This window comes from Cylas formicarius, unplaced genomic scaffold, assembly GCF_029955315.1.
Source record: "Cylas formicarius isolate icCylForm1 unplaced genomic scaffold, icCylForm1.1 PGA_scaffold_4__25_contigs__length_36172078, whole genome shotgun sequence".
Taxonomy (NCBI): Eukaryota; Metazoa; Arthropoda; class Insecta; order Coleoptera; family Brentidae; genus Cylas; species Cylas formicarius.
In genome coordinates this window covers 9268675-9295132 of record NW_026844334.1, presented here as the reverse complement: position 1 = coordinate 9295132, position 26458 = coordinate 9268675, and the positions used below count along the sequence as shown (strand labels likewise).

Here is a 26458-nt window from a genome sequence, read left to right as displayed (position 1 = left end):
CCTTTTAAACGATACGTTATAATTGAAGCCTTTGATCCGGCCGGACCTCTGTTCAACTTCGTCAAAGAAAACGAACGGATCGACCCTTCGGATGCGGACTTTGTGGACGTCATCTTCACGAGTTCTGGCCTGTGGGGGATGAAGTACTCTGTCGGAGATGTCAACTATTGGCCCAACGGTGGCGGCAAAAAGCAACCCGGTTGCAGTATACCGGAAATCATCAATCGATATGGAATCTATATACCGTGGTTGGGTAAGTCGCCTTTCGTAAGATGCGTACCCATTCATTTGGCGATAGAATGGGTTTTACAAAAACCGTGTGGGTCACGTTTTAAGGATTGAAATTGTATTATTTGAAAGTTACACAGCCTAGTTAAACTAAAAAATTACCGATACCATTACCGATCTAATTTAGAGCAAACTGCAGATCCCTGTTTCGATTTTTTTCTTTCATATTTCAGTTTTCTGCAGTCACTTTCGCTCGTATCAGTTGTACGTCGAGACTTTGAGAAGCCCGTATCTGTTTCCCAGTCACAAGTGTGATAGTTACGCTACCTTCAAATTGGGGTACTGCAAGAACACGCCCGTATCCTATTTGGGCGTGGCTGCGGATCCCAAGTAAGACGCGCAGTTTTTCTTGGACGCATAATGGTTTGAAATCGTCGTTCACATGAGAAATTTTATCGAATTTGGTTGGTTTTCTTGGTTAGCTTGGGTTAGTTTATTCAATATCGTGTTTATCCTTCCAGAGCTAATCAAAATAACCAGATTTTATGTTGGCTGTCGGTAATCTACTAATGATATAGTCACCTGTTTTCACAAGTACTGTGACTGCAAAGAGATCATACAGTTTTTCATTCATTATTCAAATGCTTGAATGCTCGTGATTTAAAAAATGTATAGCAATGGGCAATAAAATCTCTACTATTATTTTTAAGGTTAAATTGCAAGCAAAATAATAAAAAAATAGGATGTGATGAATGTTTATTTGAATTTTAGCAAACATAGAGGGGAGTTAAAACTAAAGGGACTTTCCGTTCAGTCTATGCTGTCAGTCAGTTAGTGTAATTTTAGGTTTCTTGTTTCTATCATAAAGTGTCCGATTTATTGACTGCTTTTAAAAGGGAAAACGAAAACTGACCACAAAATCGAGAACGACGATTCCACAATCGCGTGCGGCTTAGATGTAATTGCCATGAATTTTTAATTTTTGGTACGTAATTTTTAGGGACAAAGGGGATTTTTACCTGGATACCGGATTGATCGGAATCTACAACGGCTGAAATAAGCGGTAGTCAGATAGATTTATTTGGTTTAAAATATCTAGTTTGAGGACAAAATTCGTTTCGTTTTCCACATTTCCCGTTGCTATTGTTTTAAAATCGACGTTATCTGATCGATTATCTGTACATCGTGTAAAGCAAGCTTGCCCGAATTTGCGTCTCTGAATTCCCATCGCAGCGACATTTGCATCCACAATCTTTCCGGACTTAAACCCATGGGAGTCTGAAGCAAAACCTGCCAGTTCGGTTTCAGTTCACCTGTCAATAGCTACGAGAGAAATATACTAATGAAATAACTCGGTAAATTCCAAAGAATAGTCTACGTTCTTTTATTTTTTCTTGTTATCATAGACATGAAGGAAAAACTTCGAGTGACAGTGGAATAATCAGGTCTAGGTTTCACGATTATTGAACTGAGTTCGTGTCTAATTTACGACAATCCATGTGATCCAAGTTAAATTATAACAAACGTTGCTCAGATTTTCACAATTAATTTATTGGTGTGTGACATCTGTTTTGGCAACATCGTGCCTTTATCAAATACAATTTTTTTTTATCTAGATCTCAAAAAATCCAGTCAAAATCTATCTATCAATTAAAAATAAAGCTTCCCAATAAGATTTCGCAAATTAACTAACCAAAACTAACCAAATCTCTGCTTAAGCGTATACAACGTGATCCTACCGAGGTATCAAAACCAAATCAAATCAATATTATTAGACTCTTCTAAGAGAACTATTATTAATTAATTATTTGTTGTCACATGAAGCTGAACTTTCACGGAATTACTGTGAATCTCACATGATTCTGATAGACATCTACATTGACTCTAAAGAACAAGTAAAAGTATAAAACAATTTTACCACCATAAACTATTTTAAATGAGAATGCTCTGCAAAATACCTGGTCGAATGAACTGGAACCGATCAGAAACATTTTGTGCAGAATTAACTGAGGAGGAGCTATAACTTGGTTAGGTTTAACAACATTCCTCGCCTGAGCGACGCCTAGCTTACTGAACAGCCACTCACTGTTGTTTTTAATAAAATGATATACTACCTAGAACCAATAACTAGCCTCGATCGCGCTGCTAATTAAAATCATCTTTCAAACCTTCAGACTGTGTTTCCCTTCTGCCGTCAGAAGCAATTCGCTGACCAGCAGCTCTCCGATCTGAGGATTTTTGTCGATCCTGCGATGTCCTTCCCCGATAAATATATCAAAATCTTTTCTCGATTTTACTTCATCTAAGAACTCGTCAATTTGGTCGGTATGTTTGTTGTCTTCGTCTATACTGCAGAGAGCTTCGGCGGCCGCCAGTGCTACCGCAGCGAGTGAGCTTTATACACAACTTTAGAATATCACTACAATATCATCTACACCTACCTTGAACACGCAGCTTCATTTCTGTTCGCCGAAGAAACTGAAGCTGTATCTTCAAAAGATACTCTCCTTGGTTCGTTAACAACGTCAATCAAGCTGGTGTAGAGTGCGCTAATTAAAATTTGCATGAGGACCGAATTAGCTAAAGGTATGGTCTCGGTAGGTATGACTTCTTGTAAAAGGGTGGCGATCCTGGGCAAACATGGGTTAACGACATCCCAATATTGACTGAGGCAAGCCAGAATAAGAGACATCGCTTGGTACATCGTAGCCCCAGTTTGCAAGGCATTAACGACTGAGTCTCTGACTAGTGGTACCAACGGACATACTAAATCGAGCAATGCGTCAAACCACGGTAAACGGTTCTGGTTCCAAACTTGTCTCCTGTCGAGACATTTTGACCAACAACGTTGTTTGGTGATCGTACTGATTAAGATGTCGTTTAGTTCGGCATCGCTGCCTATATATAATATTATATCAGTTAGGGAGCGTATGAGGTCGTAGTAGTGGACATCGTTAAGAATAGGAGATGATGAGTCAACGTTTTTGCAGCTTCCATCGCCAGGACATAGGAACCCGTTGCAATCGGTCGGTTTATGATTTGCTTTCGGCAATTCAGTGTTCAAGTTGTCGAAGAAAGCTTGTATTAGATGTTGTAAAACTTTGAAGTTTTTGTTGCAAACCACCTCAAACGGAATATGAGTTAATTGCAAATTTAGAGGTCTAATTTTAGTTACCCTCAATAACAGCGCCCAATTTGGTTGTGGCTGAGCAAGAAGGACAGTGAGTTCAAGAGAGATGGAAGTACTGTCGTCTAGATCGTCTAAGGTTTCTATCCGATGTTTCAGGTTCTTGAAAATACCAGGCAGAGCGAATATCGTCCACGGCATAGGACCTTTGCTTCTAGTTTTACATATTTCGATATTCTCAATGCCGTTTCGAACCAGCTAACAAACATATAAAGACAGAGTGTATCTTCGTAAGATTATGATATAAATTTACTTTTTAAACAACCTAGACATTAAGAAATGGAACATCAGAACATCAGAAACGGGGTGAGAAATTGAAGAGACAAAACCATTTATTACACTTAAAAACAGAAAACATAAGCCTTTGTAATCACAATACACTAAACGGGAGAAGAAAATGAATTTAACTACTTAAGTTTAATAAGGTAAAATAAAACAAAAAATAAATTTATCGTACACAGCACATTTGTTCTAATTAAATAATTTAATTCGTATCGAGCAATTAAATATCGAATTCGAAGAATTTTTTTTTTGAAATTTTAAAAAAGTTCTATTTTCTAGGGAAAGTCTTACACAATTACAAGAAACATCTTTTATATTACCATTCTATTTTAGTTATTGCAAGAAGAAGAAGAAGTTTTCGTTGAAGTAACAAAAGTGGATTTTTTGTTTCCAGCGATGTAAAATTAATTTACATTATAATGAAGGAACCACAATTATAACGATAATAGTAACGAAATGTGGCGAAAATCGACGTTTTGGAAAAATCAGTTTTGCTATCTTCAGGTTGGTTTCTTCGCGTAGCTATTTGTCGGTCATTTGGATCGGTCAGCAGTGAATTGCGAATTGCAGTAATTTTATAATTTGGCCCCACTTTTGTACTGCTTATTAAAAAAAATACTCTTTATAAAAAGTTATCCAACCTTAGTTACTGTTGGAGCTTCTACAATGGCAAAGGATTTTAATGTTATGCCATATTTTCATACTTTCCCTCTTTTTGCACTTACAGCTTCTTCTATCTGAACAGATGTCTTCAATAGAAACAATGTAAATTGCAGAACAACAGGTTCCCTAGACTCAGCAATATTAGCTTTCCACTTTTTAAGTTTGAGGGATCTATCACGTACTAAATAATTTAACTTAGTAACATCAGAACAAAATGTTATCAATCGCCATTTGTATTGCCGTTATGTTATAGGCTAACATGGCGGCAATACAAATGGCGATGTGCGCCTGGCAGCGTGTCGAAAAGATTTTGCTTCCGGGAATTAGGAATTTATTGGCAGCAAATAAATTTTAATTTGAGGAAATATGGAAACCTACCATTAATTTAATATTCGCTTTATTCCAAGCAATAATTTTTGAATTCCAGTTGATGTTAAGAATTGTTTAACTCAGAGAATAAATTATATAATATTTTGTTAAAGTCGATTCGTAGAAAATTTCAGCAAAACTGTAGAGGTGCAATAAGAATATAATTTACAAAATTGTGGGTTAATGAATTAAATATTTTAGTTAAGGCAATTAAAGTAAGAATATAATCTATTATGTCTCAACAAAAGTTGATTTACTGTGAACGTAATTTTATTCTTGCAATTAATTTTTACGTAACGTTTGTTATTAAAATAATTTTATTCAGCTCAGAAAATGTTTTCTCAGTGCGCATAACACGAAGTATACATTTCTAAATTACATTTTTTGAGTCTCACGCAAATGAAAGTTGAATTAAAATATTTTCAAATTTCTTGAAATGTTTTTTTAATTTTAGCTTCCAGTAGGGAAATGTTGAAATTCTAAAATTTTAAAATAATGTTACGTCCCAAAGAAGTACCGAAAATTTTTTATGAAAATTGCAATCAGCTTTAAAATAAAATGTTTCTATAAAAATTGACCTTAAAGAAAGTATCACGATCTTATTTTCATGTTAAATTTGTCTACTGCGACATGCGATCCGAATCATCCGCAAATCAAATCACACACACGCGACCTCGAAACGCCTCTCCAAATAAACATATTTCGCTTACCTTGTGAAGAGTATCCAGCGAAGCTCCTCTCACGAGAAAACAATAAAACAAATCTTGACATTTGGTGTGTATATCTCTCAGGATGTTGGTTCTATTATTTAAGGAGAAGCCTATAAATTCTTCAGTAGTGTCGCAGATGGAGGGAAGCAATTGAGCGACACATAATAGTAAATTGCTCACGTCGACTAGAAGTAAATGACTTCTGGCCTCCGACGGTGAACTCTGCGAGAGACACGCGCAAGGTAAGTAATTCTCCACGAGATTTATGGTTATTTTCAGAGATTTACGGTACGTTTTTTTTCGCGCGCTCTATATAACGTGAGAACATATACCTGAGTGTATCTAACCGTCAGTATGGTTAAAGATTCGTTCAGCATTCCGGCGAATACCCTTTGGGCCATTTTCGGTGGAACGGTGTTCCACAAGTCTTCCCTGGTCCCTGCCAAGATCACTGGGTTAGTTAGTCTTTGTTTAGTTAACACAAAATATAAGAAAAACGAAAATTCGAGGTGGGGAAGAACTGAGAGCAAAAAAGTCGTTGCCATATTTAAAGTAGCAACCAACATTCACATGTATCCCTAAAAAACTTTACTGGCCTAATATGAGTAGATAGATCTAGATGCAATATGTTGTGGTGTAATAGATAAGATATCATCTGTTGGTTCGAATTCAGAGTCTTTTGAAATGCTTGGAGAAAAAATATTACCACTATTGAGTTAATAATAATCTAGAGTCTCTTGTATTGTTAGTATTGTCTAAGGAAATTTTTGAATTTTAATCAACATAAGTGTTTTTATATATGCAAGCAGCACCAGAGGACTGAGATATAGGTCAGGCTTGATACAATAATCAACGCAGAGACCACGGAGATCTGCGGGTGTTGGGTTTGAACTTATTTTCAGGCAGCTGGGCAGCACTGAAAGATCAATTGTGGTTACGTGGTTACATACAAGCAAAATTAAACTTATTTTAATTAAATGACTTCCTAAGAGAACTACGTAGGTAAGAGCGAAAAAAAGACAATACGACTGAGGTTCAAAAAACTGATGCCAATACCCTGCATGTATAACCACCACATTTGAACTATGTAGGAGCCCCTCTCCGACTCAAAAAAGGGCTTCTCGCTCTCCCAGTCCAAACAGTCGGCGTCCTGGAGGATGTAAAGTGATAGCAACCTGCAGTGAAGATCCAAAAGCCTCTCGGCCAATGCTTCGCACATTTCTTCGTATTTTTTGTACCCTAATGAAAGTAGTAGTTATCAAAAAAATCGGATTGGTCTCTCTTTCTTACCATTTTGGAGAGGTTCTAGGGACGCGTTTTTAATTTCGTTTATTATCTGAATGTAAAACCACAGACAATTTTTCAAGATGGCTGCCGCGCCGATCGTGCCTTAAAAATACTTGTTAGCTAGTAGCCACGGATTATGAACGTAGTAAACCACTGCTTCAAATTTACACAATAGGAACAAAAAATACCCATTTTTTTCAAAGAAATTGACCTCGAATTTTTTTGACACTGTTTTCGGAGTTCTTAGTTACTGCGCATTTAGTTCAGTGTTAGTTTTTACTTAAATAGCCTTTCAAATAAAAGATTTTCTTGGCTCAGTTAAATCCAAAATGTCTCTGAAGGCTTCATCCATTGTCCTACTAACAATTACGTTAATATCAATATTATTTATTCTTTTCCTATATATGTAAATAATACAAAACTAACACCAACATACAAACGTAACACCAACATTTGAAAAAATACATAGAAACGAGTACTTACCAGTGAGAACTGATAAATCGGCGTGATCCAACGCTTCCTGGGTGAGAACGTGAAGGTGTTCTGGAATTTTTTAAGTCAATGAGGTCTAATCGAACCCGGGGACTTACCCATCAGCTGATCGGAAGATTTGCCAATGAGACTAACAAACTTCGAAGGGTCTGATGACCGCACGATTCCTCCGCAGCCTCCGGAGGCTTGCATGCTGTCTCGGGACGTTTCGTCGTTCTTTTGCATGAATCCTGATGGTCTTCTAAAAGCAGCAATGTACTCGTCTTCCCACCAGGTTACCAGTTTTACCGCTGCGAACGAAGCGGACCGCGGAAAATCCAATCGACCCCCGATGATTCCCGGACAAATCGTTTCTTGCAAAACCGATTGTTTGCTCTGAGAAATAAAACGTTATGCGTATGGAAAAAAGGTGGCAAATCACAGAGCGATGCGTTATTTCATTTGTATTTGAAATTCCTTGGAATTCTTCTCGGAATTTCTCGGAATTATTTGGAATTCATAGTATACACCTTTGCGGTTCACCGCTCGAGTTTCCGTTAGTGGACGCAAATCCACAAAATGAAATATAATCCATATGCATATATGTTTTTAAGTAATACTTACCAGTTTTTCTTTAAACATTGTGAATTGTTAATTGTAGATTATAATAATCATTTAATTTGAAAATCAAACTTAAACATACTTTTCTATTATCTTAAAACTATAGGGTATTGATAGGTATTTGTTTAAGCGAAAGTATATCTATTTTTTATTTTTCAATTATAATTTTTTATATACAAATGAAGGTTGGTTTACAATAAAGACTTGAAAATAAACTAAGTATGTAGGTATGTCGTTATGTTTTTCTTAGGAACAAACTCGTACTCGGTTTTTAAGACCTCCTTGTCTGAATGAATTTCATTTAAGGAACAGTTTAAGCGACAAGGAAGCTTTAAAGAATGACTATAATATTGACCCTCAAGTCTTTTATTAAAAAAAAAATGATAAAAATAAGTATTATTTAAAATAAACATTATTTTTTAAGTAAATGTTGAAACAACCCTCAATTAGCAGTCAAACAATATACTAAGGGATCATAAATTTCATTTCTAACAATGCTTAGTTAATATTGAGAAATGCATTCTAAGGAAATTGAATTTTGTAACTGGTTAAGATTTTCAAATTTAACATTTTTATAGATAACAATTTTCAAGCGACCCCACAGAAAGAAGTCGTTCGGTGGGAGGTCAGGTGACCTGGGGCCCAAATTATTCGGCACTTTAGGCCTTTAAAAGTATTTCCTAGAAACTCCCTAACCGTATGGGAATTATGGGCGGGACAACAATCCATCTGGTAGCAGATGGATCCGTGTAATGCGGGTTCAATTTTATTTTGTAATAAGTCCAAATAGATTTCTGCCGTGAGGTTATGAACTACAAAAAATTTCCGAATAATATGATATCTGGAAATTTCCACCATGACACTTATTTTTTGAGTATGAACAAAACGATATTCATTTTCTTAGCTGCAATACCTGAGTGCTTTTTTTGAAAAATACTTTTCCAAGGATTCTGGTACTAATCATTTTGTTTTCCTCTAAATGTTCAAATTTCTATTCTCTCTTTCTTCTGCTCTACTATTAAGCTGAAGATTTGCCGTTATTTATTCCGGTGACTTTCTACTCGAATTGGGTAATAATATGTTTTATTGATGAAATTGAAGGTATAGTTTTAGCAGGAAAATAAACTGGAAACATTTCGTACACTGCTCTAAGACTGTTTCCATAATACCACTTAATTGTGTTTACTTTATTTCCAATTGAATAAATCATATTCAGCTTTAAGTAAATCGCATTCAATGACGTATAACAATCGCAAATAAAAATATTGCTACTGTGGCGAATTTTAGTGTTGTTATTCTCAAACTATATTTTACTGGTGTTTGAATTATTACCTAAACTATAAAAATTTTCTAATTTTAAAATCACAGAGATCCACTAACTCATTTTTTAGAATCGACATATTGAAATAGCTACGGCCTAAGCGGCATAGATTTACAGCGCTGACATTTAAACAAGTGAATTTAACATGTCGTTAAATATCTCGAACACACCTTGTAATACTCCATATCTCTCTGAATAAGTATGTTGACTTTGTCCATTAAATTGCCATCTTCCATTACCTCCATCGCTAATCGCGTATTAAGCCGCCGTTTTCATTTGCACTATCGATCAAACAACACCGCCATGATTTTAGCAAATCCGCGCGCCGTTTTGGGCAAAAATATTTGTTCAACTTCGATTAAAAAGTTATTTTCGGTAACAACGTTGTGGCGTTTTTCTCGGGCCGAACAAATTTAGTATACTTGCCCGGAAAATATCGACGTTCTCGTAAGCTCCGGGTATTTTTTAATTTTCAAATTTTTAACGGGCAAAAGTAATTTATCACACAATCCGGGGCCGCTGTCCGTTAGAATTGTGAGTCGCGATGGACTTATATTGTCGTTAAAATTGCATTAATCACATTTTAAGATCTACAGTTAATCCGATTTTTCGCAACAAAACTCCGCCGTCCGTATTATTTAAAACAAGATTTATGACCGAATAATGGAATCAAACCGTGTATAGCGGCGGACTGTGCACTTTTTGGGAAAATGTTTCGCATTAAAATTAAATTTACTTTCCAGGATCGGCTCGCCGATAACAAGCGCACTATTTGGGATTTTATTCTTTGGTAGCAATTTTAAAATTCTAAAATTAAAAGACTTTACTATATATCAGTACGAAGTCAAACTTGTATTAGAGAATTTTAATTAAATATATTAAAAACCCCACGAATCCTTTACTGATATACCAAAGTCAAATTAATTATAATTTAATTATATTTAATTGTCATGAATTCCATCAACAACAATTTAGGAGCGTTCACTTAAAACCAGTTTTTATAAATTGATTTGGAGAAAAACATTTTGATATTGGATTAAACATTATTAAATTAAAAATGAATTATATAGAACTTGCCGATAAAATTTTAAATCTCTTCGATGTACATTTTATGTAAAATATGAAGATGTCTGAATTTGAGTGAAGCTCCCCAATTATTGCAAATACGGTAAAGATTTCTTTAGTGAAAGTTATCAGGCAAAATTTATATTTTCCAGCATGCAGATAAAATAAATATGAATAAATATTAATAAATAAATAAATAAACATTAATAAATTAAATTAAAAATTAAAATTATTAAATTAATTGTTGTCACTAGTATTTTAAAAGTTTAAAAGTTAAAGTTGCTTTGCTTTTGGACTTTAATGTCCATTTTCAAGAAAATGTTAAAAATTACAAAGACAAAATGAATAAACGTGACTTCTTGGATTTTACGCTCTTCCATGGCCTTGAAGTTCGAATTGATATCCCAACCAGGCAGCAAAACTATTTGGATAACATTTTTATAAATTTTGATTATCAGAGTATTGTTTGACCACAGTGCAGTTACGTGTGAGATTTATTGCCCAACAAATTCAACTGAGAGGGCGCAGACTGTTCGTCATAGGCCTATAACTCAGGTTGGTTTAAACAATCTATATTTGGGCATTGGTAAACGTGATTGGTCTTTTGTATCCTACACGAATATTGAACAAAAATACAGTACATTTCTGGATATATTCATAAGCGAAATTAACTGTGCTTTGCCCTTCAAGAATAAGTTAAAAATAATAAATTAAATATCGAATGCTATACCGACGAATTACAAAACCTTCTTCAGCATATCAAAAAACAAAATCCTAAATTTCCTGATAACACTTCTAAGGCAGCATGGGAGGTCATCAACATCAATAGGAATCGCAAGAGTGGATCAAATTTTCATTGACTGGGTATCACTCCCGACAATTTTAATGAATATTTTTCAAACGTAGCAAGCTGGCGAACAGGTGTATATTCGAGGGTATTTTTCCCAAGTCCTTGAAGTTGTCCAGAGTGATTCCAGTTTTCAAGAAAGGCGATGTAAATGATATAAATAATTATCGTCCAATATCTATTATCCCCACAAATCGGTAAAATTATTGAAAAGATTCTTCGAGGACAACCGTTTGTTGTCTCAGGCCCAGTTTGGGTTTAGACGTTTTAGATCGACTTGTGGACCGATTAGTAGAGTTCTTGATCAGGTTTACGCAGCTTTTGAAGGCATCCTGTTCTTCTGAGTAAATTTCAGTGGTATAGTGTGGATCCCTCATCGGTTGGATTCCTTCAAAGTTATCTTTTCAACAGGATTCAGATCATGGTCCTGAATGGAAAATCATCACAAATTAGAGTTGTTGAACATGGAGTACCTCAAGGTTCCATTATCTCTTCTATTCAAGTCATTCTGAGAACGACTTGGTGCACAGGATGGAGGGGGTACAGTCCGAGGCAAGTGATCGGTTTCGTGCTAACAAACTTAACCTCAATGCATGAAAAACACAACAAATCGTAGGGTTCTCAAAGTCAATAAATTATTATTATTATTATTATTAATTTGTTGCAGGGTCTATACCGTATCGAACAAATATTAAAAGACATTAAATTACACCAAATTCGGAAACATTGTAGACATTATTATTATATAATATTATTGCCCAGTCATTTTTTAGCGATTTGCGTGACTCTCCTCGGTCTTTTAATGCGAGATTAATTTTCGCTACAAACATAACAACATAAACAAAATTATCTGATGATGACGACGAGAAATAAAGGATATACTGTCCAAATTGAAAAAGCGCGACGCCTCTGGAATAAAAGTATGCTGGGAATAATTAAAAGATCAATAATAATAATAATAACATTGGTAGCAAAAATGGATTTGTCGCTGATGGCTTACCAGAATTTCAATTAAAATGGACTGGAGGCTATTATAAAGACATGAATACTGATCTGATCGGATCTAATTTCTCCTGGGTCTGTTATGCACATAGATAATGCCAGCAACTGCTCAAGAAAATCCAAATCCACGTTTTCCTGGAAAAAAAAAATTACATCGTCCATTGGCACACGTTAAACAAGTACTGGATATTGAAAATTTGAAGAAACCTCGCTTCAAAACATGCCACTTTTATAATCAGGCACATTCAAACCTTCTTCCAAGAGAAATTAAAGACGGATTGTAATAAATGGAGTGCGTCGAACGGGATTGAAATTGAAGAAAGATCGTGGAAGCCGCATGTCAGAAAATACCCTAGAGCCCTTTATTTTTTCTCTGGACTCCACCGACTATAGTTAATCCTACTAAAATTTACAATTTAAATAACGTAAATAGTTGATAATCATAAATAACAATTTATCTATTTTCATATTATCCTTACTTCTATGTAACTTTTATTCAGTTGATCTTAGAATAATGAAAATCTCAATTATCTGAATATTTCGATAATTATAGTCATCTAATGTACTACCTATAGTAACGCCGCTGTTACACTATTTTCATTCACCAAACTAGTCCTCGTCTGCAAATTAGTGTAACCCTAACATGTTTTGAAAAAAACTATCAATTATCTGAACTTTACGATATAACCTTTAGGTAACTTTTTATTAATCTCTTGCATTAAAAAACAGAGCATTAAAAGGCCCACTTTCTCGTCTTTCTCACGGGAATTTAATATTCACAATGTTGAAATAAAATCTGGTAACTTAGTCTTTTCCCGCAGTGGTCGAATCCTAAGATCTTGTTAAAAAACACAACCTTATCTAGTTTTCAACAAAAGCACAACCGCCTTATCGAACGGCGGTCCGTGACATAATCGAAAAGTTCCTATACATCTCGTCAAACACGTGATGTGTGTTCATCGCAGCAACAACATCGGAGAGCTTTATCTGAAGGCTGAACACTTCACTTGACAACATGAGGGTAAATTTTACCGCGCCAGTTAGAGCTTCGAAGCAACTGGTGCAGAACGAGCCCCCCCTTCCCCAACCCCCCCCCAACATGTATGGGGCGGAGGGTCGGCGGGTCGGATCTCTCCCCCGTGGTTATTTTTAAATATCTCATTGATCTTCAGACCTAATAGATACGATTAAAAAGGACAAGCGACGAGTGAATCCCTGTGACTACCCGCTTGTGTGTTAATTTACTTAGTGCAAAAGGGTTATTTCCGTCTGTCGATTAGGGATGCTCCAAATATATTTCGATATCCGCAGTTGGTTCGTGTAGTAGTCGCATTGTTTACGACGGTTTTCGTGTAAACGTTAACGGAAAAGGGTCATCTTTGAAAGGCTTTTGGAGTTGGAAAGCGAATTTTTACTAATAAGTCTTTATCCGTCTTAAGCAGAAATATAAAATGCTATATTATGCGTGGAAAACTGCATTGGAGTTAGGAGTTTATTTGGCACGAGCGGAGCGAGTGACGTATAAAGTTTACCAAACGTGTTGTAATAAAAAAAAAACAAAGTCTACCGAACATTTCAACAAAAATTCTTGAAAATGAGTAAAAGAGGCAACTCTTTCTTAAAACGTGAACCTAGGCAAAGAAATGGTTAAATATCTTTTTCTACTCCCTTCTCTAAAATGTCCAATTATACACCTAGAGTGAGCAAAGTGTCATTTTACCACCCTAGTTTCATATTCCACTGATGCAAATCACTTACGACATTCCCTGTGTTTGGGAGCAATCTGATGTTTTTTGGAGATATTAGCGCATATCATATTAGAACAACCTTTAAGTAAAAGTTTTCTATGCTGGTATATATAAGTAGAAGATGTCTTTGCTTGCTTACTCATTACATAATCGTACAAAATTCACTATTGAGAATAAACAGGATAACTCTATTAATTTTTTAGACCTAACTATTGCGAAAACGCAAAACAAATTAGATTTTTCCATTTACTTTCAAACATGGACACAGTCATACCTTACTCACAAAAAATGGCTGCATTTCACTCTTTCATACACATACTTCTTAATACTCCACTCTCAACAGAAAATGACAACAAAGAACTTAATATCATTAAACAAATTGCTTTGAATAACGGCTACAATCCGCCCATTATCGATAAAATTGTAAATAAAAAACAAATCCAGGCAACAGTAAACTCTATTTATCCGGAACCTAATACAGAACACGAACAATTTAGAACAATTACATACATAGGAGAACCCAGTGAAAAAGTTTAAAAACATTTCTCAAATGTGGTTTAAGAATAGCTTTCAGAACTAACAACACAATAGCAAAATTTTTAAAAAACAATAAAACGAAATGTCCAAAATCTCAACAATCGGGTGTCTACAGGTTGAAATGCGTATCTTACATCTAAAATTTACATTGGACAAACAGGTAGATCTTTCAAGAAACGCATTAACGAAAATAAAAGAGCGTTGAAAAAAAAAAAGTCGAGATTCTAATGATTCTACACACTTAAACACAGAAAAACAAATTTTTGAAAATTTTGATATTTTACATACAGCTACAAAAAGTAGAAAATTAAATTTATTGGAAGCCATGGAGATTAAAAAAATGAGACATTCAAATGTATTGCTTAACGATCAATTTGATTTAAATGCCTCTCCTTTATTGAACTTAAATTCTCGCAACAATATTAATCAAGGTTTTATTGTCATTTTTCGGTATATATAGTAGCAGGTAGTTTGTAAATATTACATTTGATAAAAACACGGATTTGTCGAAACAATTGTCATTTGAAAATATATAACTTCGTGAAAATCTGAACTTTTAGTTCCTATTTATTTTGTTAAATGGATTTAATCAAGTAAACCTCACCTCACCTTCACCTCAGTTCAACGTTTGGTAAACTTTTAACTGGATCGTTTATTAAGCACTCGCTCCGCTCATGCCAAATATACTCTTGACTCAAGTGCGTTGCATAATATACTATTTTCTACTCCTTTCTCTAAAACACCCAATTATACAAAGATTTAGCGTCCAGAGAGTGTAATTTTAAAACCTCAGTTTCGCTTCCTACGGCTGCAAGTCACTTCGGATATTTTCGGGGTATTACCGCACGAGTTTGGGAGCAATCGGATGTTTTCGGAGATATTTCCCACTGCTTCAATTTTAACTTTGGTTAATTCCGACAGTCATGTCAGTGAATGTATCCATGTTGTTTTGCAAAAATGTACCTAATAACTGATGGTCGTAGAAAAAGTATGTTTGGGACACTTGAAGATGGTAGACAATGATTGAGTTGAAATAGTAAGAGATTGTAGAACTTTGATAACGGATAGTTGATACATCTGCCCGAAATGTTGTGTTCACAAAAAATTAAGGCTATGAAAGTTCGACAATCTCTAAATTTTTCTATATTTGGTGAACTTTTAAGTCGCTCGATTAATAAGCACTCGCTCCGCTCGTATCAAATGAACTTGTGACTCAAATGCCGTTTACCACACTTATTGCATATACCATTTCCTTTGTATGTTATTTAGTATTTTATAACATATATACAGATATATTATATAAGTAATTTTAGTTGTTAATGTAAAATAACGTTCACAAAAAAATGAAGTTCAATGGATGTTTAAGAAAAAAAGTAAAGCAAAATAGGAGCTTTGTTATATTAAAAGTATTTAGACACAAATTTTCATTTAAAAGAAAAAAATTTTTCTTTTAAATAAGTAAATAGTTGATAGTACATGTAATACAAACAAAAAAGTATTGTATTAAGATAAAAATTTTAAATTAAAAATTAGAATAATCATTTTTGTTGTAAACGTCAATTATCTTCTCAGCAAAAAAATAAGGGACAAATCTCGATTTCGTAGAAAACACCCAAAAAGCATTTTCTCTGATTCAAACCTCCCAAATTTAAGTGTAAAAGGATTTATAGTACCCACACACAAGTACGAAGTAACGTGATTTATCATTTTATACGTATATTGACTCTTATTTCTAATAATATGTTTTTAAAAATATAAACAAATTTAAGTGACAACAAGCACAAAAAGTTAAAAAATATGCCACTCTGGAAACAGTAAGATTTCCATCCTTAAGACACTCGGAAATGTGCTGTTTTTCCAGGTAATATTTTGTTAGATTTTTTTACAAATTTTCCATTGCACATTAATTGTAATTGTAAACGAACGGTACGGTTTTCCGAAATCTTTGCGGCGTATAAAGCAATTTGGGGAATACAGGCACGTAAAATTAACGTTCGTTTAATTTTCACGAAAATTAAATCAACGCGCCGAAAAAAAGGCAAACTCCATCTTCCCGAGATATAGTGTCGCAGGTATATATACATATACAAAACAGGATTGATATTCGATGTTCATTTTAGGTTATACATGACAGATTCTCTATTCAAACAGAACTAATTCAGGGAAATTGAATTTCGAACTCTCACAGCGCTACACACGTATCTGCTCGTCAAACATAACCCATCATTTTCTCTTTTGTTGACGCGCTATTGGCCCGTCGGCTTCTGTATGACTTTAAACGCGATATAAATCGAAGAAATATTTTCAGATTCGCGCAAACAATAATTTAATATAAATTTTAGAGAATTACGAAGAAGCATTTTTTTTTCTTAAATATAATTTAATACCGTTTTTAATATTTTTGTGCTATCGTTATGTTACGTGCGCTATTGATTATAGAAAAAACTTGTCTCAAAAGTTAGTAATTAAATAGTCATAATGAAAACAATGTAGAATCATTTATTAAAACAAAATGAAGAAAACCTCTATCTAAAAAAATCCTCTAAAAATATCAATGTTATAGCTACATTAAAAAAATCATCTTCAGTGCATCACTTGTGCTTCTACATTTTTAAAATTTAGGAAATGTATATTTGACATTATTTGCCATTCTTTCAATTAGCACTTACTTGTTTAACACTTCCGCTTTATGATTGAATTTTAATCAATTTTGATGATTGCGAAACAGTTGCGTCTAACCTTAGTTCCAGTCCATAGCGTTCTTTCTCTCTTTCTGGTAGCGGTCATTCTCGTTTTCGTTTTTCATGGAGACTCCATTCCATTACTAGTTTCGGAATACTTTCTGGTGACATTCATTGGATATGCCCATAGAGCTATAAGATAATATGGTCGCCCTACTAGGCTAAAAATTGATGTGCTATGTGGCTATGATATTTTCGTAAAGAAGGTATGGATCTTTTGCGCATGCGTCACCCCAAGCTATCTGAGTTGCCGTAATTTTTCTGGAAAATTGATTAATTTTTATAAGCCCTCAAAATCAATCTCTGAAGTCCGAACATAATTGACAACGCCGATATAAGTAATTACCGTTGTCACAGAATAGTCAGTGCCCTGTGCCATTGTTGTTGTCAATATGTCCGAACAGTACTCAGAAACATGTATAATAACAGTGATATTTGACCTCTAACAAACTGGAAAAAAGACTTACATAAATATTTTCATGTGAATTTACTAAACAGAATTTCCTACATTTTTACGTACATTTAAGCTACGAAGAATGTTTGGGTAATATGTTTTAGTGTACAAGAATTACAGTAAAATATAAAAAAACAAGTTGAATTTTTACTAGAACAAGCATTGGAAATACCCACTTATGTACCCACCTTATTCCAATAGAGGCTAAATGCTTACGCCAATTTATTATTCATTTTGTTAGTTTCTTTTTCACATCTTCCCATGCTAAGCAGAGGTCATTTGTTGCAGATCTCTGATCACCGGGGAAGGTTCATGTTAAATGAACTTTTCTAATGTCTTTAACTTTGCTTGATTTAATCTTTCCTCAGCGCATCAACACGCATTGTTAGGTTGTTGTTACCTTTGATAACCATTTGGTAACGTTGTTATCATGTCCAGTTCGCTTCTATACGTCCTCTGGAATACTGCCATAACCAATATAAAACATTGTCGCGAATTTGATCCAAGTGCGGAATTGATAACTAATCCGCGGGGTTTCCAAATGACGTTAAACCGCGCCAAAATGTTACAAAGTAATGAACCGTTATAATACCTCTGAATTTTAGTTGCCTACTAGTAATAAAACAGCGCTAATTTCCTTGTTTAGCGCTGGTGGCCCGCCGTCAGACATAATAATTAATTTTAATAACGGCATTAACGTATCAAAACGAAAGGTTGCAATTATTTTGCGGGCCTGGATTTTCGAAGGGATTATTGCGTTTCAAGTGTATGCCGGTAACCAATTTTGCTGCTGTTCAAATGAAATCGTAATGCTTTGGCATTAAAACGTCCATTTTACTGATTATCGGTACACGGCGAACTACGGACGGTAGTCCGATCGACTGGTATTCCAAATTTGACTAAAAAACTACTTGGTTGACTTGGGAGGTGTGACGTAATCGGTGCTTACGCGTACCAACACGGACCAATTGTGTGGCCAATATAGCTTATAGAAAGGACAATGCAATCAATTGTAGACCAAGACAGGTTGGTGTTTTATTTAAAATAAACTAACAATTAACACCAGCAAAATGAGCAGAACAAAATCAACTCACATTGATTTCCAATTATATATGTAGCAATTTTAGGAGTTTCCTTTAAATCAACATCTATGTACAAAATTAACTAGGGTATTTTATGCAATCAGGTAGGTAGATGAGAACAAAAAGCCTTAAGGATTGTCTATTGGGATTGTACATCTAATAAAAAAATTTATAATTAAATTCTGAAGAGGACCATAACATCAATGAAAAAATGAATTTGCATAATTTTTGTATACAGAGGAAGATTCGAGCAATTGTACGTAATTACTGTGTGTGTAATCTATATTTACGAATATCTAATATTTACAATCAATACAATAACATTATAATACTCGCACCCCGTCACCTGAAAAATTGTGTTAACCATCTACCCAATTCTGTGAAGTGCATCAATACAGAGATACGAAATTTAAAGCTATCATATCATTAACTAAAATAAAAAGACGAATAACTACTAGTATGAATTAAAGAACAGAAAACGCTCAGTTGATAAACACAATTTTAGTTAGGGAGTGTTTAATGAAAGAATGAATTAAGAATTTTATCAAGGTGTTTTCGTCTCTAAAGTTTTCATGTCGGTTTGAATTGAGTGGTTTTCGATTTTTGTGAGTCGTGTGCACGTTTTTGAGGTATGAGTGGTGCTGCTCCTGCTGTTTTGATCATCTACGCCGCTTGGAGGTCGGATAGACCCAGATGGCCTTTGGTGGAAGCGGAGGGAAGCCGTTTTTTTTTTATTGGTTAAAGTTCATTGTTGGAACAGATAATAATTATTACTGCATTTAAATCAGCGTATATGTAATATGTACATTTTCTTGACGGATGTCGGTAATAGGCAAATGTCCTGACTAGACGTGCCCACAAGAAAAGCAAAGCGATATATGATATGTGACGTGAACGTCACAGTTTTGCAAAACGTCAAAGTACCAGTACGTCCCTGGCTGGCGGAATTTGTAGCATTGCCAGAAAATCCAATGTTAGTTTTCCCTTTATTTTCTCGATTATATTCTTGTGCTGATTTCCATCCGATTTGCAGGTGCCGTGCAGTGGACTTTTCCATTTGCATGTCCGGTAGTTTTGATTAGCCGTTGTTCTGAGAGTTCGCCAGTTTTTTTCCTGTTAATTTAAACTCGGCACTGGTTCACGGCTAGTGGCTCGATGCTCGCTCGTTTGTTTATTTGCTCCAATTTTTGTAGTCGGTTCAATGAGATTGTCAATTTGGTTGAACTTTCCCGTCGAAATTATTTTCGAATCGCGAGATATTTGCGCGGAATTTCCATTGATTCGAGTGAAGGTTATTTCGAGTGCTTGCTTCGCAACCGGAATGCTGCGAAAATTAGCGAATTATGAGTTATGTCCGGTGTTCAATAAATATTCTTTTGGAAATAAAGGAAGAATGCGTACGATGCCGTTGTCCTGGAGAAGTATACTAGTTTTCAGTGAAAATTATCCCGTGCAGTTGATACTCCAGATGGGAGGTGAAATTAATAGGGTTGGAGTTGGGAAAGAAATGAGATGCCATCAGAAAAACAAGGCAGAGGTGGTTGGGCGCTCAGTAGGCAAATCACAGTTAAAAAATAGAATTTCTGAGAGAAGACGTTCGCCAGAGGTTGATTAGTTCTGGTTAGTTAGTCGTTGGTTAGCTAGTCGTTAGTTAGTTAGTTGTCGTCAGTCTTACTTTTGATAGTTATACAGAGTATCGTCTGTCTCAATATTCATTTTGTTGGCTTTCGACGGACCCTCCCCGATAAAACTTTAATGATGTTATTACTATTGTTATTGGGTAAAGCCATTATCAAAGAAATTAGTCTTGCTCGAGTGACAAGGCAGGGGTGAGTCAGGTATATTTCTTTCTTTCTGTTATATTTCTAGATTGTTAAATAATTGTTTTTAACCTTGGCTTCGCAAAAGTTATTTTACGAGAATATGTAAGTCGTATCGAAATCATTTGTCCCTTGATGCAAAACAGGTTGTGAAAAATATGTATGAAACTTCAATGAGTAGAGAACTTAATACACTATCGTCAATAAGGGATGTTATATATAGTGGAGAATTGAAGAAAAAGAATAAACGTAGTGATTTTCAAACTTACCTTGTGAACAATATTCATCGGGACCTAATAAGAAGGAATATGCCTTTATCAATCGAAGTTAGTTGTTCCTACCTTGGGTAAACTGAAAAAGAAGCTATAAGAAGATGAAACCAAGATAAATCTGATAAATATAAGGCGTACCGCCCTCGATAAAGTTGTTTGTAAAATGGGATTTAAATAACTCACAATAGACAAAAGGCAAGTAGTAATGGGATCACACAGATTACGCACTTCAAGATTGAATTCCTCTTATTCCACTTCGTCTCCTTACGAAGGTTAGCGATCCATCTAAGTAAACAAACTTTGGAAACTGCTGTTCTGAAAATATCATTTGACGAACATCCAAACCATCTTCGCATGTCTTTCATCCAAGAATTCTGTCTTCTTCCAATAGATCTTCTACCTTTTATTTTACCCTCAATAATTAAACGTAGGATTTCGTATTTTGGGCCTCTCATGATATGTATGTTTCTCACTTTCTGTGCCCAGGGAATTCGAAGAAGACGGAGCAAGGATAAAGGGCCCAACACTTACATCCATATAAAAGCACAGAAAACACATAGTCTCGCACCATTCTCATTCTGAGTTAAGATTTAGTCTATTTATTATTATTATTAAAAGGTGTAAAATTTAATTTATTACAAAAAATATCTTTTGGGTGTGCTCCACACTCCATTCTGAGCAGTCCAAGTAGCTGCCTGCGTGCCTCATTCCCGGGGTAACCTTCCATCCCACCACGGCTCGTTCTCTCACCCAAGTTTAAGAGCTTCCCGCCTCACGCACGGGGCAATCCCCAAGCGGGGCTCTGGTCCCATATGATTGTGCGAGGAGCCTTCCCTGGCTCCCATTCCGCTGACAAAAGTGACAGTCCTCACCTCGGCCACTTATCTCACTACCCCTTTGCACTCCTTTATCAAAAAGCAATGTATGCATACTGATTTTAGCGCCATAAGTGTAGCCCTACTGCCAGAGCAGAAGAATACTCACCTGCTACCGTGGTGGACCCGAAGCGCCTCTCTGGCCGCCATCAATATAGCGAACATTTCCGCCTGAAACACGACCCAGAGCGACCGACAAGCTCGATCCCGTTGTCTCGCAGTACGCTCCAGCTCGCGCCAAATCTCCCATTCTGGACCCGTCCGTGTATCAGACGAGTCCATCCCAGGAGCCCTCTCTCCACTCCTCCCTCGATGGGAAGAGAAAGGTCCATTTATCAAAGAAGGTCGTCTCAGGGATCATGACGTCACTCGACATGCCCATGAAACCGCGATCCCCGAACCAGCCCTCTAACATGTCGTACGGGCCCCGCTTGAAGGTTCCCTCTCTCCCGAGCCCGCAGCTCGATAGTCTTACAGCCGTTCCGGCCGCCTCCATCTGCTAGAGTGGGCAGACTTACCTCTAGAGCCCTCGTGGGTGCTGTTCTCATGGCGCCCGTTATGCAGAAGCATACCAATCCCTGCAGTTTATCAAGAACTAGTCTTGCTCCTGCTCTTTCGTCCCCGGTCACCATGCCACGGCTCCATGCATTAGCATAGGTACCACCATGGTACCGTAGATCCAATGCATGATGTTTGGCTCCAGGCCCCAAGTGCCCCACCGCTCTCCGGTACGCCCACAGAGCTCCAAAAGCCGATCTGATCCTAGAACTTATGTGTTCCTGGAAGGTCAGCTTGGAGTCTAACCTTACCGCCAAGTACTTGACGCTTCCGTTTACAGAAAGGTGCACCCCATCCATCGAAATGTTGAGGTTACGCTCCACCTTTCGTTTCCTGGTGAAGATGACCATCTCCACCTTGCCAGGAATGACAGTTAACTTGCTGTGCCGGCACCATTGTGAGAATCTTGCCAATGCCCCGTTCAGGAGCCCCTGCATCCTTCCCACGTCCGTCCCTTGTGTCATTATCACAAGGTCGTCTGCATATACTTGGCCATAAACTTATTTTTTTTCTCTAAAATAAATAATAAATGAACTAGATTACTCTGCCAAACTGGACACCCTCTAGATATTATTCTCTTATATCATGGTTTTAAATAAAAGACTTTGACCATACTTTAAATTAATTATTGTATAAACTTCATATCTGGAATTTATCAAGTCATTTTGTTAGTTAATAAACATCCTTTTTTGACGTCAATTTGACATGTTTTTCGGAACACTGACGAGTAGCCTTAGCCTATGACTTGAAAATGACGTGATTTTGACAAAACTGAGTACACCGCTGGATCCTACGCAACTATGCTATCTGGGACAGTGTTCACCTTTTTGATAAGTCATTACTACAAAGAGCGCCTAAAAATGAAAAATTTTGAAAATAGTTTCTCTAGCTTTTTTAATAAGGGTCACAACATCTAGAACGTGTTAATAAAAATAGAATTGAATTGTTTGAAATATTAGGAACTTTTTAAAATTGAGAAAGCTTATTTCTTTACCCTACAACACTATTAATTGCACTAAAAGTATGAATGTAACTTCAGAATGGAGACTGCGAAATGTTGTGTGGCAATTTTTCCCGGCTTTCCCCTCTCTGTATCTGCGTATATGTGTCCGATGTAATTAACTTTATATAATAGTCGCATGACACAATAATAAAGTGATAATGATTTTGCCGTCCGAGCGGCCTGTCACCGGCAGATAGTATTGACGGACGTTTCAAAGGTTACGTATTAAATTTACCTGTCTGGCTCTGGCTCGGGGCAGCTTTGACCGACTGCCGACCGACCGACGTCATCGATACCACATCAGTAACGGCTTTGTTATTTTCCCTGGGTAGGAGCGGGTGTAGTACGATGGCTAACCACCATATTATTGTCTCCGGTATTGAATAGAAAGCATTAAGAGAAGGGTTATTTAGGCTTCTTGCTTTTTCAAGTTCCGCGTCCTCCCTTGATGATCCCTCATGATCTTCACTTTGTCCGCAGCAGATCTAAACAATGTGGTGGTGCTTACTCCATACCACTGATGAAGATTTTTGATTCATGGCGTTCTTCTTCGGCCAGGATCATGTTTTCCCTGTATTTTTCTTTACATGAATATATGTAGCAATTCAAATTTTTATTTCTCATTACGTGAGCAAAATACTCCAGCTTTCTTCTTTTAATGGTATTAAGTACCTCTATTTCTTTGTTCATATGTTGCAGCGCCGTTTGATTCGTCACTGTGTCCATATCTTCAACATTCTCTGGTAAACCCACATAATCTTCTTACACATTGTTTCAGTGAGGGGCCACGCCAACGTAATAGGGGAATTCTTAAGACTCTGCCAGTTAACATAGTTTAAGTGTTCTTAAAAGATGTTCTTGCTTGCTCTATTCTGTTTTTGATTTTTTGGGTTGAGTCCCAGTTTTCATTCACCCAGCACCCCAAATACTTGTATGTTTGTACTTTCTCCACTATTTCTCCAATTTCGCTGATATCTGTTAGGTTATTAGTTATGTTTTTGTTTTTGCTGATGCCTATGCATTTGGTTTTCTTTATAGTTAAGCGTATACCTATTTGTTGGCTATGGTCTGTTTCCGCTGATAAAAGTAGCTGTAAATCATACTTATCTTTGGCTAGTAAGACCGTGTCGTCAGCGTATCTTAAATTGTTGATAACGATTCCATTAGCAATTGCACCCTCTATTCTTTCTTCTACGGTTTCACTGAAGATTTTTTTTGCATATAAATTAAACAAAAGGGGGAAGAGCACACATCCTTGTCGAACTCCTCTTATAATAGGCACTTCTTCAGATATCTGGCCACTAACTCTTATGTCAGCTGCCTATATTCAGTGCAGTTATTAATTTATCATGCTGAACAGTGTCAAATGCATTTTTGTAATCTACGAAGCAGGTATATACATCAACTTCCACACCTAGACAATCGCTGTATGAGAACCTGGATGCTAAACAGCATCGAACCCACTTTTAAAACCAAATTGAGACACACCAATGTTTTCTTTGCATTTTATGTATATTCTGGAGTGAACGATTTTCAAGAACAACTTCAATACAGTTAGCTTTCTTTGGCATAGCAACGACCTGTGCCAATCAATAGGAATTATTCCGGTTTTGTATATATAAAGTTTAGCAAACTTAACAGAAGTGTGAAAGTGCTATCTTCCTTCAACTATTTTTTACACTTGATATAGCGTGTATGAGTTCTGCCTTGTAGATATATTTTTTTAATTCCTGTAATTGTTCTTCTGTGGTACTAGGAATTTGCTGTTTATCATTCATGACACTGTTTTTGTTGCTCTTTTTATGTTGAGTAGTTGTCTGTCTGATTTTCTTGTACATATTAATAGAGTCATGCTTGGCTTCTAACTGCTCTATTTCGTTGCACTGTTCTGTTAACCAATTTTCTTTCATTTGTCGAATCTTTTGCTGTGATCTACGGCGGTCCAATAATTTCAGGATATCATCGGTGATCCAAACTTTGTGTTTAGTTTTGGTAGTTTTCAGTTTATCTTGACTAACCTCGACTACTGATGTTTTAATCTGTCTCCATGTGCTTTCAATGTCGTCTTCATTTAACATTAAATTTCTGTTCTTGTTGCTTAAACTAAAAGCTTTTTTGTACCTATAGTTTGTATGGCCGGAGATTTTCTGATCATCTTTAATTTCAGTTTCAATGTAGCAACCAGCAATGAGCGATCTATGAACATTTGCGCCTTATATATTATATTTTTGTATGGTATTCCTAAATATTTTGTTACTATTGCTTCTCCTCGACCTTTGCCTACTTTTGCATTAAGATCACCCATAATTTTATTAACTTTCGAGGATTTAGTTAATTTCAGTGCTCTCTTGACGTCGTCATAAAGAACTTTTACTTCATAATCAGAACCATCACAGAAAGAAAATTTTGAAAGAACCGGAAAAACTAGTTCGATGAAGTAGTTGTAAGCCTAAGTATGATGAAGCATATAATTTTGTAACTGTGAACTCTACAGGATCGAATTTTTGGAAGCAAGGTTAGTGCTGGGAGCCCGAACACAAGTCAGCTTTATGAGAAAGAAATCTTAGGACAAACCGTTAGGCAGGTCAGCTAGCCATCCGAGATTGTTAACGAGACAAAAGTCGAGAGGCTGCTAGTGGATTGAACGCGGCGTCCCTAAAGAGCCAAATTTCTGCTGCATCAAAGTTAATTGAGATTGGATTTTATCATACTAATTGTAATTGCCAATCCTGTTTGACAACTTTATGTCCAAAAAAAATTTCAATGGTTAGATAATGCAGTTTCTCACAGTGTTTTTCAGCAAAATTAGTCAGTTTAAACATTGCAGCTACATTACTGGCAAAAATAATCTATATATCTTAAGTCCAAAAACGCTCTTTAATGGTTAAAAAATCTCTAGGAATAAGAAAATTGTTACGATAATATGCTGTAGCTCAAAAATGAAGAATTTAAGACATTTGTTGATATAAACGTTTCTGCTTAATCTAATTAACAATTAAATTAACAAACATTTCGCAATGTCTTCTCGGAGCCACAGCTAAACGAGAACAACACTTGGCTGCGTACTATTACAACGAAAAAATTCAATAAATCCCCTAGAGTAAAACAGGGGGAGGTGTTCGACCGTTCGGTGCGATGCATAACCACATATAACCTGACCGGTTTGCGTTAATAATGTAAAACTTCATTTCGACTCTTAATTAAAGTTGGTAACTCTGTTTGCATTCATATTGCGGAAGCGGCGTATCCCGCAAGGCCAGATATCCGTTTTTCCATTTGCGATATCAGCTTCGGCGGTGATTGAAGGTCAATTCG

At 36.0% G+C, this 26458-nt stretch overlaps 2 protein-coding genes across 12 annotated transcripts in view; one reads left to right on the top strand and one right to left on the bottom strand.

The window, feature by feature from the left end:
• Window positions 1-1365, top strand: part of LOC132700864 (uncharacterized) — a 37641-nt gene extending 36276 nt beyond the window's left edge. Inside the window, exons 12-14 of the mRNA XM_060668436.1 lie at window positions 29-253; window positions 462-618; window positions 1229-1365. Of these exons, the coding sequence (XP_060524419.1) occupies window positions 29-253; window positions 462-618; window positions 1229-1283 (437 nt within the window). The 3' untranslated portion in view covers window positions 1284-1365. The remainder of the gene's footprint in view (window positions 1-28; window positions 254-461; window positions 619-1228) is intronic.
• Window positions 1366-1368: 3 nt separating this feature from the next.
• Window positions 1369-26458, bottom strand: part of LOC132700308 (uncharacterized) — a 30615-nt gene continuing 5525 nt past the window's right edge. The window contains exons 1-14 of one of the 11 annotated variants that reach the window (XM_060667507.1): window positions 23135-23188; window positions 22392-22653; window positions 21692-22344; window positions 7507-7593; window positions 7317-7459; window positions 7210-7269; window positions 6730-6828; window positions 6496-6678; window positions 5772-5878; window positions 5440-5661; window positions 2670-3613; window positions 2397-2622; window positions 2187-2342; window positions 1369-1551 (exon numbers count right to left, since the gene is read on the bottom strand). In XM_060667507.1, coding sequence (XP_060523490.1) covers window positions 1369-1551; window positions 2187-2342; window positions 2397-2622; window positions 2670-3613; window positions 5440-5661; window positions 5772-5878; window positions 6496-6678; window positions 6730-6828; window positions 7210-7269; window positions 7317-7459; window positions 7507-7593; window positions 21692-21864 — 2583 coding nt within the window. In that variant the 5' untranslated portion in view covers window positions 21865-22344; window positions 22392-22653; window positions 23135-23188. Of the gene's footprint in view, window positions 1552-2186; window positions 2343-2396; window positions 2623-2669; window positions 3614-5439; window positions 5662-5771; window positions 5879-6495; window positions 6679-6729; window positions 6829-7209; window positions 7270-7316; window positions 12189-17007; window positions 17341-17721; window positions 22345-22391; window positions 23189-26458 lie in introns of those variants that run through there. The other 10 variants (XM_060667512.1, XM_060667508.1, XM_060667517.1 and 7 more) reach the window with 10 other exon arrangements.